The sequence below is a fragment of the Rattus rattus genome, chromosome 8 (genome assembly GCF_011064425.1).
Source record: "Rattus rattus isolate New Zealand chromosome 8, Rrattus_CSIRO_v1, whole genome shotgun sequence".
NCBI lineage: Eukaryota > Metazoa > Chordata > Mammalia > Rodentia > Muridae > Rattus > Rattus rattus.
In genome coordinates, this window is record NC_046161.1 from 37012314 (window position 1) to 37025999 (window position 13686).

Below are 13686 nucleotides of genomic sequence, written 5' to 3' on the forward strand. Positions count from 1 at the left end.
GGTCCTCTGTGTGGAAGGAATATGAGGTAACGGACACAGTGCACTAGGATTCCTCCAGCATTGGAGACAAATGGCCCTTCATCAGGGTGGTGTCCAAATACAGCCTGCTGCCCTGTCTCACAATCACAGGCAGATACAATCAGCTCGGCCAAGAAAAGCTATTAGTCTCTATCTGGAAAAGCTGCTCTCCATACTTCACAAAGCATACCACTGGTGACAACAAGCAAGCACTCGAGGAACTGGGCACCTAACCCTTGACATTATAAAGAAGCCTTCCCAGGAGAGCTGGAGCATCCCCTCAGGACACAGACGAAGGACTAGCTTTTGAGGGGAATGAGAGCAGAGAAAAACTTAAGGAAGCTGCTCCAGGTGTTGTCCCTGGTCTTTGACAGAAACATTCCTCTGTCCATCTGTCCATCGGCTAACTGTCCTCTGGAACCTTGGCTTTTATAACTCTTTTGATAAAGTTTGAAATTTTAAGGTCTGAAAAAAAGGGAAAGCCCAAACTTTCACTCACTTTCCTAAACTGTGTTCAAATACAAGAAGCCACTGCACCCCCAAAGGTACAAGACGAGTTGATGTCCAAGAGGGAGTTGTCTCCCTTTGTTTCTCTCTTTAAAATTAAACAGAGGACTACATATTAGTTCAGTACTAAGCAAGCAATTTAAGTCCAATCTTTCAGAGGAGATGGAGAGGGGAAGCAAAGGCAAGATAAAGGGAAACTCGTCAACAAAAGCCATGTGACAGGAGAGCAGTACCACATGTGTGCTTTGAGTGCAGAGGCTCCCCACCCCACATGATGCGCGTGCTGCCCTAGCGGGATCATGACCGTGAACACTCAGAACCACGCAGGAATGTGCAATGTGTTTTCCTGGACTACATTCTATAATCCAGCCTAACACAGGCATCCTTTAAAAAGACTTTCAGCGTCTAGGTACAACCTTGTTTCCTATAGTCTCAATTAGTCATTTACTTTCCAGGTCTCTCTGAGACCCTCCTTGTAACCAGAACCCAAGCCCACCCTTTGAACCAACCACCCCCCCACATCAAACTTCCAGCAATTTCCTACCACATAGGACAGAACAGCCAAGTGCCACAGCCATGCTGGCTCCTCTCTTACCCCACTACTTCCACTCAGAATAAGCTCCCTCACCTTCATCAGGCTAACACAAATGCTTTCTAGGATAGGGATAGGGTGGTCCTGCCCCTGACCTAATCGTCTTCCTCATGCTCTCGGAGCACAGTCTTGTACTGAGCAGTGCTAGGCTGCCAGGCAATGTCTGTATCCTGGGGAGAAAGGAAGGCCCCAAGCAGTACCCCAAGGTACTGCTGCTCTGCCCAGCAGACGGTACCGAGTGTGGGAGGCATGAAGAGACTGACACACAGAAGGACAGACAACACAGTGCAGATCGACTGCTGGAAATAGACAAGTAAGGTCAAAGTGGGTTAAGGGAATTACAGGAGACAAGGTGCACTATTGTAGCTGGGGACTGGTGACGAAGAACCTCAAATAAAGTGAGAGCAACAGAGAAGGCCGCACAGGTAACCTGCTTTGTGCAGTCTGAACTGGGAGAAAGCACCAGAGCCCGAGGTGACAGTGAACCAGCTGGCCACCAGCAAACAGGTTCCTGCCTCTGCTGTTTGAAATATATAAACCTGACTATGTCAGCTGCTGTAATGTTAGCAGTACAGGCAAGGCACAGTGTGACGGTTTGGACTCGAGAATGCCGCAGACAGAAGTTAGAAGCCATCTATGGAGAATCTGTGAAAATCTACTTCAAAAGAAAAAGAACTCAGATGGTCTCAATAGAGGATAAGAAGAAAGAAATCATGAGGCGACTCCATTGTTCTCCCAAGAGCTCAGGGCAGAAGTGAAGGAGTGAGGGGTGGGCAAAGGAGCACACGTGGAGGAAGATCCTGTGTGAGGAGAGAGCAGATCCAACGTGTGACTCAGATACACTGTCTCAACATCCAGGTGAGGTGTCAAGCTGATAATCGGAAACACTAGGTCAGGGTAATTCATCCTGACCCTACCCTCAATTACAGTTAATATTACATTTGTTTTATCATAAATTATTAATTACAGGTAGCATCTAGAGCCATGGGTGCAAAAAGAAGAGTGCAAGGAAGAAAGGCCTGGGAACTCAGTCTGTAGAGGTCAGGACCCATCGAAGGAAAGGGTCTCCAGCTTGGCCCCAAAGCAAGCCTCTCACACACCGCCTTTTATCCTTGCACCCCCAGTTTCTGGCCCAGTTCCACTTGGTTTATAGCATTATATTCAGTATATAAGTTAAAACATTCCCTGAACCCTGGCTAGGATCTAGAGTCAGTTCCTAGAAGTTCTCCTGGTGAAGCAGTAGAATCCAGTAACTGAAGAAGGAGCTCACACGCAGCTTACTAGGAAACAGTACACCACTGCTCCACGAGCCACTGGGAGACAAGGCACACAGGAGGCCTATTGACCAGCAGAGCAAACGCTGGGATGTTCAAAGGCCAAGAGTCAGAGAACAGAGGCTTCTCTTCTCTGGTTGTTTCAGAAAGTAAATAAACACATAGCCTATGCTGGGAGGCTCCATTCCATGCCGGCCAGTTATCTGCCATGAGCAGCCACAGTAAGGAGGCCCCACCCAGCAGGAGAAGACAATGACGCGGGTAACGGAGCATCCGTAGGCAGTTACTGAGCTCTTACACTTATGAGACACATTCACAACACTGAGGTATGGCTCCCTTCTGGGCCCAAAATGGCTTATTCTGGGGTAGGAAAACAGGCTGTAGATCGCTGGGTCTTCCTTAGTGAATTCCATTTGTAAGATGACCAATGACAACCAAACTGTGTGGAGACAACAACAGAATCACCCAGGTAACACAGACCCTCACAGTTCCCTTTTAAGTGCAAAATAGCTGTCATATCACAAGGGCTCAAAAATATTTGCTGAAAAAAGTCCACCAGGAGATTGATATAAAAACTGTTGGGCTAGGCATCGCAGTGGAAGGCAGAAGTCAACTCTGGCTACCTAGTATCTGATATCTAGTATTTGGCTACCTAGTATCTGATATCTAGTATCTGGCTACCTAGTATCTGATATCTAGTATTTGCCTCAGATGATAGCCTTGGGGGAGGGAGGGAGCAGCTGAAAGATGTTCAAACACTAAAGAGAATGCATTCTTCCTGTGTCCCCAAAAAACTAGAAGAGAGGAAATGGCACAAACCTGTCACTCTAAATCTGAAGTACTAGGCAAAGATGCAGGCATGACAGTGTGGGTTTGTGTGTGTGTGCTTATTTTATGTATGTGTCTTTCCACATATGTGCAGAGCCCACAGGGGTCACAAGAGGGCATCAGATCCCTAGAAGTCTGGGATTACAGATAGTTTTGAGCTGTCATGTGGGTGCGGGAATCGAACTTGGGTCTTCTGTGAGAGGAAAGCACTCTTAACTGCTGAGCCATGTCTTTGGCAGCGAACACAGACCTACAGTTCATGGGCAAGGCTACAATGATGGCAGGCCACCTGTTGCTGTCTGTCCAAATGTCACTGTCAGGAGCATGTTGCTCATGTACAGATACAGAAATCCTGGCTGGGTCTTGCGTTCCACTGGTCCTGCCAGAGGGTAATTCTATAATCTTCTTGTCTGTTCTGTGAGCCACACAGCTTTCATTATTCTCTTACTAAATTCCTACCTGACTTAACTTGTCCAGAGTTGATTCTGCTGTTTGCACTAAGAAATTAGCAGGCAGTGGATGAATTACAAGCAATAGACTCTGAGGTAATGCAGGGCAAGCTGTGCTTGGTTTCTGCCTAGGAGAGAGGCCAGTGGGTATCATATTAGTGCTCACAGAAGACATTCCTCAAACCCTCAATGTGGAGATGTGAAAGAACTAATTATCACCCACAGTCATGTGGACAGCCTGGGGTGACTGAGACAGTGCTGCCAAGAACGGAGATCTTGCAAATTCAAGGCCATGAGGCACAGCACCTGCTAGCTCGTGGGATTAAATAAAAAGAAATCATGGCGAAATCCCCAAAGACTGCCCAGGGAGGAGACTGAAATACAGGAGCTATTGAAAATCCACTGTAGTCAAGCATGGTGGTACATGCCTTTATCCTGGCATTCCCAAGACTGAGGAAGGAGCAAGAATTTACCGCTGGGGCAGAAGAAGTGCCTCAGGAGTTATGAAGCTTCCTGATTTTCCAAAGGAGCAGAGTTTGGTTCCCAGTACCCTCGTCCGGCAACTCACAAACCACTGTCAACTCTAGCTCCGGGGACTCTGAAGTGCTCTTCTGGGCTCCATAGGCCCCACACCACTGACCCCAAAATACTTGTAGAAAAAATTTAAATAAATGAATGAATAAATAAACAGACTTTGAAGCTAGCCTGGGCTACATAGTAAGACCCAGTTCCTGCCCTCCCCCCAAAACAGCTAAGGCTTCTAAATTATAAAAAAGTAAAGTCTGTAGTAGTCACATGACCACAGGCAAGCAGACGCTCTGACTGGAGAAGGGGAAAGGGCTGGAGAGATGGCTCAGAAGTTCAGAGCCCCACTGCTCTTGCGGAGGACTAAAGTTCAGTTCTTAGCACCACCACTGGGTGGCCCAAAGCCACCTGTAACTCCAGCTCCACGGGGATCAGACACCTCTGGCTTCCACCAGCACCCGCAGCAAACACACAAACCCACCCACCCACCCTCAACACACACCTAAACATAAACATTTACTAAGAAGTAAAACATCTTTAGAGAAGACTGTGGGAGAGTCCTGGGATGAAGGTGTATGCAGGCTCTGAAACCCCTGCTAACTGGGTAGCCCTTCGCACTTACTCATGAGTCGGTTCCTCTAAAAAGCCCCTGCAAGAATACACTAATCCATTTATTCTGCCCTTCTACACATATATCCTGGCTGGCAGCATCAGATCACAGCACACTCAGAGAGGACAGCTGCAGAAAGACCCTGGTCACTAAGAGATGTCCTGGAAGAGCCTAAGGGCTCAGACCAAGAAGGAAGGGCACCTTCAGCTCTTGCTTGCTCTACTGGCATAGGCACTTGCCAAAATGTCTGAAATCCGACCGTTCCCATCAGTAGTTGAGAGCAGTTACAATGTGAGTGTGTCCAGTTGGCTGACCAAAGTGGATTTAATCATGGGCTGAGATGCCAATTTTTAAATAACACGCAAGAATTCAAAACCTTGAAGGACACAGAATGATGGGTGATCGTATCATCCCTACTTATGAAACCTTAGAAGGACCCAGAAGACAGTTCCTACTCCAAGGCCTTGAAAAGAGAGGCACCCACATCTCTGAAAAGACTTTCCAGGCCCAGGGTGCAGGCAGAGGACTGGAACTGGGCTGCCTGCTTCCACTTGAAGGACAGAGCAGCCAAGCGGTGGCATATAAACGCCAGTGGACGGGAAATAGGCACAATTCGATAGAGACAGACCAGAGGCATGGCTGTTGAATAGTCTGTGTCAGGGGCTAGGGAGAGAGCTCAGTCAGTGAAATTCTAACAACACTGTCATGAGGACATGAGTTCAGATCCACGACACCACTGTAAAGACTTAGGGATACCACACACGTGCCATCTCTGAGAGGAGATTCCTGGAACTTGCTGACAAGTTATTCTAATTAAATCTCGGAGCCCCAGCTTCAGTAAGAGACCCCGTCTCAAAAAATAATATGAAAGCAACTGAGGAAGATAACAGATGCCAATGTATGACCTCCAAACTCACAGACACGAGTGCGCGCGCGCACACACACACACACACACACACACACACACACACACACACACACACACACACACACCTACACAAAAACAAACGAATGCATCCCCTTAAGCAGTCTGCGTGAGTCCTCTGCACAGTGACTGGAGCCTGGAGTCTTTAGGGTCACTACCAGGAGCCCATGAACCTGTTCAACTGCAGCATCACAGAGAGCAACAGAGCTTTCTCAGTGAGAGCCAGAGACCCGGTGATGGCGGCTCTCCGTAGTCTCCACCAACTCTTCTCTTGTATTAAAAATAACTCAGTTCTTCCTGAATCAGTAGGTCTGTAATCTCAAAGGACGACCATGGAGTTCATGGCATACCCCAAGATTCCACCCGGTAAATAGCTTGCAAAATGGCCTTTAGATGTAAGCTTTAGGAGGTTTCAAACCTTAGCCCTCAGCATAATGTCCTTCTGGAAACTGCACCTCAGAGCTACCCATGCTATTTCCACACACCACCAGGCCAAATGTATCGCCCAAGAAAGTTTGCTGAAATGTCAGCCAAGGTAGGTGATTAAGTGTCAGGGGAAACAGAGGAGTCATATTTGGGTGTAGATGGAATCCGGAGGCTCTCTTTAGCACTTCCTGTACTAGCAGGTCTAAAGGGAGAAAGTCCAGGAATGAAAGCACAGATTGTTAACACTAGTAAGGGTGCGGGTGCCAACACCAACAGCTGGTTCCGACGGTACTGCCTCAAGTCAAGGCTGCAAGCAAACAGAAGCAGGTGATGGTGGAAGACAGCAGTGAACACTCGGTAGCCCTGGGCTAGGTGTATAAAGTAATAATATCAATCCACAATTATATTGTATTCACTGTTATGTCTATGCTTCCAAGTTTGAATTTGCTTTCCTTTCTAACTTTGCATCCTTCTGTAAAGGTATGTTAGTGGTCATCTTCATTACTGAGTCATCGAGCATCGTGTAAAGGAGTGTGTATGTCATCCAAAGGCCCGAGACGGCACCACAGAAGACCCAGACCACCCAGAAACTCATTTCCAAGTGCACACCAACCACGTTAAGGGGGTGCGAGAACAGCTGCCTCCTTTACAACTGGGAAGAGGAGCACCCAGATGCTGGACGTGTGAGGAGTGAGCCGTGGTACGTTTGCTGTGCGGTTTCTGTTTGGGGCAAGTGAGGATTAAGATGCTGGGCATGTAGCTCAGAGGGAAATGCTCACCTAGCAAACCTAGGTTCCATCCTCAGCAGCACCCACTGTAAAGGCAAAATAAATAAACAAAATCCGATGCTTCACGTTTCTCAAAAGCAATAAGGAAATGCCTAACGAGATTCACGGTGGTTAAAACCAGAATGGCGGTCCCATTCTTCTGTAGTCTCCTTACTTAGGAGGCAGAGATAAGAGGGCCTAAGTTTAAGGCCAGCCTGGGGTCAAAGTGAAAGCCAATAAAGGCTTGGATTAGAATGGGAGCCAAACAAGACAGGGCCTCTGACTGTCCTCATCAGCCACCTGCACAATGGCAGCAGTCACACAGCTGGAGCTTAATAGAGAGGTTTAACTGAGAAAAACCAACGTCAGTGACACAGCTGCACTGTCCTGTGTGGTATCCTCAGACAGCAGTGCCACACCAAACAGGAGCTGTCTGTACCTCTCTTGCTTCCTGCCTAACAAGTCTTCCGATGCCCTCACAATACATTTCTCTGCTGATTAAAGCTAATCAAGGTTGATTTCTATGGCTTTCATTCTAGAACACTATTACAGAGGAATAAATGCACATCAAGATAATTATACCATTAGGGGCAGAAAACAATTTTATCTATTTCTGTACCTACACAGCTATATCTACAGGTATTAGTAAGCTTGCCAAGTGAAATAGATCCTGGGTCATACGTTAGCTTAAAGATCTATTTCTTTGTATGTGTTGGCATGGCTTGTGTGTTTCTGCATGTATGTGCATGTGTGCCTGTGAGAGTGTGTGTGTGTGTGTGCCTGTGAGAGAGAGAGAGAGTGTGTGTGTGTGTGTGTGTGTGTGTGTGTGTGTGTGTGTGTGTGTTGGGTATGTTGGTGCAAGTGTATGTGTGTATACACGTGTGTGGGTGAATGTATCAACTGGTGCTCATGCCATGATGCACGTGTGGGGTCACAACCTGCAGGACTGGGTTGTGTCCCCCATCTTGTGGGGCAGACTCCTGTCATCAGGCTTTGAGGCGAGCACTGTGACCCTTTACCTGATAAGCCACCTTGGCAGTTATGGAATCAATTATTTTTCCATTTTGTTTAAACCTCATATGTATAGTATGCATTAAAAGGCATGATAAATCCCCCTCCTTCCACCTTTCTGTTCTAAGGTCATTTACAGAATCTTAAGAATCTTTAATTCTAATACTTAGGACTTTAAATATTTCTAAATAACCACAAAAATATCTTTATGCAAACTTATAGCCCTATAGAATGCCCACCACTTTCAGTCATAAATATTAGCTGGTATATATTAATTCTTCTGAGGAAAAAACATGTCTGTCTAGCAGGAATGAATCAGAATCAGGAACATTATAGATATAAGGTTCAACCTGCCTTATATCCCTCCTTTATGTCTGCCCCGATCACTGAAACCTGATCTAGTGAGGGCTCCTGTCAATCTGTAAGGGCTCCTGTTAGCTTGAAGATTTCCTGTTGCTGTTTTTGCCACTTGGGAGTTTTCTGTTGAACTGTTCATAGTGGGTTTAGTTTGCTTGTTTTAAGACATTCAGCCCTTGCTAAAGATAGTCTTGAACACCCAATTCTCCTACGGACTCTAATGCTAGGATTACATATGTAAGCCATCAAACTTAGTTGTTTCCTTCTCCAAGACCACCACCTCTTTTCTCTCCCCTCCTCCTTTTCTTCTCTGTCTCCTTCTCCTCCTCCTCCCCTTGCCCTACCCTCCTCCGAGAAAGGGGTTCCCTACATAGTCACGGTATCACTGAACTCCTGGTCCTGTAACCTCCTCCACTTCAGCGTCTGGAATTACTGTTATGTGCTACCATGCTCAACTATCTCTTTCTTCTTTTCTTTTTAATACTTCAAGGACAATTTCCATCTTCTTTCCTTTCTTGCATGTATGTGTGCATATGTGGATATAAATATACATTACTTCAGCGTGTGCATGTGGAGGTCAGGGGACAGCCTCAGGTGTCAGGCCTCACCTGAGACAGAGTCTCACTGCTGTTTCTCCACTATGTATGTCAAGCTCGCTGGCCCAAGAGCATCCATCTCTCCTGTCTTCCCTCCCATCCCCCACCATGGCTAAGATGATGGTCTATGCACCCGACTTCCACATGTCCTCAGGCTTTCTCAGCAGGCGCTGGTACCCACTGAGCCTTCTCCATGATCAGCTGTTTCCTTCCTTCCTTCCTTCCTTCCTTCCTTCCTTCCTTCCTTCCTCCCTCCCTCCCTCCCTCCCTCCCTTCCATCCTCTTTTAAAGATTTATTTTGTATGTGTGAGCAGATATTCTGCTTACATGTATGTCTGTGTTCCACATGCATTCCTGGTGCCCTAGAAAGTTAGAAGAGGCAGTTGGATTCCCTAGAACTGGAACTGGGTGTCTGTGATCCATGTGGGTGCTGGGAAACAAACCTGGGTCCTCTGCAAGAACAACAAGTGCTAATAGCCACCAAGCTATCTCTCCACCCCCAATCAGATTCTGTTAAATAAAGTGGGCATTTAAATTTGCGGCAGGCAACTCTCCTTGCCAACACCCGGAACCTGCTTTCAGAGACATCCTCTCTTATGTATCTGGTGGCAAGCAGCTGCTGTCTTCCTCCTCCCTGTAGACTAAAGCTAGTGACTCACACTCTGCAGACAGCACTAACTCAGCCCGGGGTTCCTCTCCTGAGCCATCCCTTCAAGAGCCTACTTTCTGGTCCTTTCCTCACTTGCCAAGTCTGCTGGTCTGTGGAAGCTACCACCATGTACAAAAGCAAAGACAATGGAAAGAAGGAGCTAGTTGAAGGTAGATTAAAAATGTGCTCCGAGAAGAAAAATTGGCAACACAAAGCAAAATGTGGGAAAAAACAGTTGTTAGCCAGGCCCCGCCTACAGCCCACAGAAGACTAGAGGAAATGTACTATTGTAGTGGTTCTCAGCCTTCCTAATGCTGTGACCTATTAAGACAGCTCATGTTGAGGTGACCCAAACCACAAGATTATTTTCTTTGATACTTCATTAATAACTCTAATTTTGCCACTGTTATCAATCTGAAATTAAGGGTATCTGATATGCAGACCTGTGAAAGGGTCATGGCCCACAGGCTGAGAAGTATGCACTCTGGATAGGAAGCCGTCTGCTCTAGTGCTTTCCTTTTCTCTTTAAAACCTATTGACACAGTCCTCCAGGATCTAAAGATGACTGACATCTTGTCCCAAGGCAATGGCTTATCAATGGCCTGGTGCTCTACAGAGTCTGCTGCACGGCCAGAGAGCATTTTACCTGAATGGCACTTCCTCCTGGGGAACATCCACATAGTACCGGATGAAAAACCTCTCAGAATCCTCTCGCTCACCATCTGTCACAACACTGCCATTGAGCTTGGAAACGGAGGGCAATCTGTAAGTTAGAACCAAAATAAAGACATTTTAAGGAGCTGGAAATAAAAACAATCAGTCATTGTTTTGGGAAGAGCATGGCTGCGGGGGCCTTGCTCCTATGTGAAGACTGATATGAGTGAGGTCATGGAAAGAACGCAAGAGTGATGCATTTCCAGATGTAGCACCAATGTTCTGTCTTAAACCCGATCTCTCAGAGTACAACACAAGGACACACTTTCCAACATAGGTGGATGGAATGCAAGCCAAGCTATGGGTCTAAAGTACCCAACACTCCACTTTACACTTTTTCTTTCTTTTAATGTAGATGTGTCTATGTCTGTGTACACACTCACATGTGCGGGTGTCCACAGAGGCCCAAGGAGTTACCCTAAAGTTCCTAAAGTTGGGGTTACAGGTGGTTGTTCATCACGTGACATGGATGCTGCATGGATACTGGGAACTGAACTCTGGTCTAGGAAGAACAGTGGGTCTTTTAACCACTGAGCCATCTCTCCAGCTACATTTTAAACAGGGGGTGGAGGGTAAGATTTTTAACAATATATTTTATAAAATTCAATATAACAAGAATATAACCATTTCCACATGGAATCAATATTTTAAAAAGTAAGTCATAAGCTCTTTTATAGTCTCTTACTCATATAAATTGGGGGAAATCCAGTGTCTGTTTTATATTTCAAATTAGCCAAGATATTGCTTCCAGTGCTCACAGACACCCAGGCTGGTGGCTGCCATGTTAAATAGTGTAAGTTCAAAACGCAGTATGTATAATATGAATATACAACTCAGGAATCACCTTATGCTTTTTGTAAAAGAATTGTGGGAGGAACATAAAGAACAAAGCCTACCTACCATGAGACTTGGGCTTCCCCATGAGAGAACGCTGAGCCCTCTCACTGTGGTAAGAAATACCTGCATGGCAGTGTGGAGTTGGGCATTAGCTGGGCAGAAGGATCAATAGTGTGCTTAAGGAGGAACTGTCCTGCAGAGACCTCAAAGCCTGCTGCCTGTCCTCCAAGAGCTCTGTGTGGGGTACATGCAGAGAGCAAAGCTAAGCCCCAAGGCCATTTTCATTTTTGCCAAAATCTTTTCTCTGCTAATGGTTCATGCAAGCACACACACAGTGTGCAGAGGAGCGGCAGAGACAGGGGAGTCAGGGAGCGCAAAGAAGACAGAGACAGCCAGCATTCTTAAACAGAAAACAGACTGAACAGATATACACTCTAAGACCACGTTAGAGGAAATCAGGACACCTACATCAGACAATTCTCCATCAACAGTCTTTCACCACATTGCCCAGCATGGGTTTTCAAATGTTCTAAGTATTTCAAAACAAACGGGCAAAGCATACATTTACAGGAAAGTTTCCCCAGTGGTCTCAGCAGGACGGCTATGTCTTGTTCACTGCAGCACATTCCTTTTCAGACAGACCTGAGCTCTACCAGTGCAAGCACAGTCTCTTCAGATGGGACAGCCCACAGCACCCCCTTTAATCTCCCTTCAGGACAGAGAAGAGAACAGGGCTACACACCTGGCTACCACCAATTTCCTGCGCTCCTCGGTGGTATATGGCTGCAGGAGAGGGATTCCTAACAATCTCACTTCTTCGAGCTTGGGGAATGAATTGAGTTTGTCAATGTCTTCCCAGGACTGCAAACCTATTTGGAAAAAAAGGTATTATTTAAGCAAATTCAGAAAAATACCAAAGGAGATGAGCACAGACTAGCAGCTACCGGCAGTTGCTGGACTGTTGAGGTGGAAGCAGTCAGACAGACACTGGTCTCTCCCCGGACAGAGGGATATGGTCAACTCCAAACAACTTCCCTGGAGAGTGGCTCAGTGCTGCTGGCCCAGACTCACGTCTGCTCGGTAACTAAAGCAAGCAGGTCAACGCCAGCTTGGACAGGATAGGGAGACCCTCTCTCAAAAGGGAGCGACTAAAACAACAAACAACAAACAAAGCCATTTTCCAGAGCCTCTCATCTTTGTGAGCTCAGTCGTGAAGGACAGAGGGGTCTCCAGTATCCTCCCATCTCCCATTCCACAGCAATGGCTTTTAATTGAGTTGTCATTAGATCCAGCAAACAAGGTACATGCTGTGACTTTTCTAAAAGGCTGACTTTTTTTACTTAAATGTAGACTCATGGACTATGAATGTTAGAGGTGATGGGGACAAATCAAAATTTCCCTAACATGTTCTAAAATGGAACAAGAACAGGAAAATCAGAACTAAAACTTAAAGTTGCAGGAATCAGGTCCAAAATCACTGCTAACACCAACCCAACCCTCGAGCACAGTAACCCTGAACCCTGAAGTAGGGAGAACACGAGTTAAGCTAAGGCACTTCATTCTGCAATGCGTCTCTTGGATGAGCAACTGTGTCTTCCAAGCGGAGGCTGGATGTCCCCACCAGACAGGCTTTCAGACAGGCAGGCAGCATCTGAAGAGACTGAGGAGCCAGTCTTACAACATGGAAACCCAGCTCAGAGAACACAACTACTTTGTATTTTCAGCAACCTTCAGCAAGAGTAAAGTTGGAATGTAAGAGGGCTTTGGCACATGGCTGTCCCGTCACAGCTGGCCTATCCCTTAGTGGGCACTTCTACTTAAAGAGAGGTATGTCAAGGGGTGTCAAGTTATGAAATAAAAAGCTTCCATGTGCAAAATAATCCAGGGTTAAAATGCATTTCCAGTGAGATGGCTTAGCAGATGAAGGTGTGTGACCAAGGCTGACAGCCTGAGGTCAATCCCCCAGGACCTGCATGGTGAAAGGGGAAAGCGGACTTCTGTGAGTTGTCCTCTCACCTCCATGTGTGTGCTATCCATGGTATGTGTGTGCCCATACACCACTCCCACCACACAAAATAAATAAGTAGATGTAATTTTAAAAAAAATGTGGTTTCCAACTCATAATCATAACCTCTATGGTAAATTAAACTAAGTTTCTCTTTTCCAGTTTCAAGTCACAGTTATTTTTAAGTATGTAGTTGTTTTAAGAAACAGGATAAAAACTAGGCCAAAAGAATGAGAGTAAAAGTCAGATGGGGAGGTTCTGTTGTGGTGGTGGTAAAAGATACATTTAATAAAAGCACACTGGTGGAAATACACACGAACTTTTAAAACCCAATAAGCTGAGTCTACTGAACAGGGCTGTTTCTCCAGCTACCTGGGAGGCTGAAGAAGGAGGGTCTTAGGTTCAAGACTGGCTTGGGTAAATTAGTAAGACTGTTTCAAAATAAAAAGTAAAAAGAGGGCTAGGGATATAGTGCACTGATAGCACAAACAAGGCCCAGGCTCAATCAACAGCACTGAAAACAGTTCAACTGCAACTCAACTCCAACCTAACAACCCCTGTAACAGCCCATCTCAACTCAGATCACACTAAACATC

The 13686-nt window shown here is 46.1% G+C and overlaps 1 protein-coding gene across 2 annotated transcripts in view; it reads right to left on the reverse strand.

Annotated features, from left to right (window-relative positions):
- The window catches only part of LOC116906564 (tubulin-specific chaperone cofactor E-like protein), a 143779-nt gene that overhangs the window by 99846 nt on the left and 30247 nt on the right, over positions 1–13686 (reverse strand). For both annotated transcript variants that reach the window (XM_032909277.1, XM_032909279.1), the window contains exons 6-7: positions 11828–11954; positions 10181–10297 (exon numbers count right to left, since the gene is read on the reverse strand). In XM_032909277.1, the coding sequence (XP_032765168.1) occupies positions 10181–10297; positions 11828–11954 (244 nt within the window). The remainder of the gene's footprint in view (positions 1–10180; positions 10298–11827; positions 11955–13686) is intronic.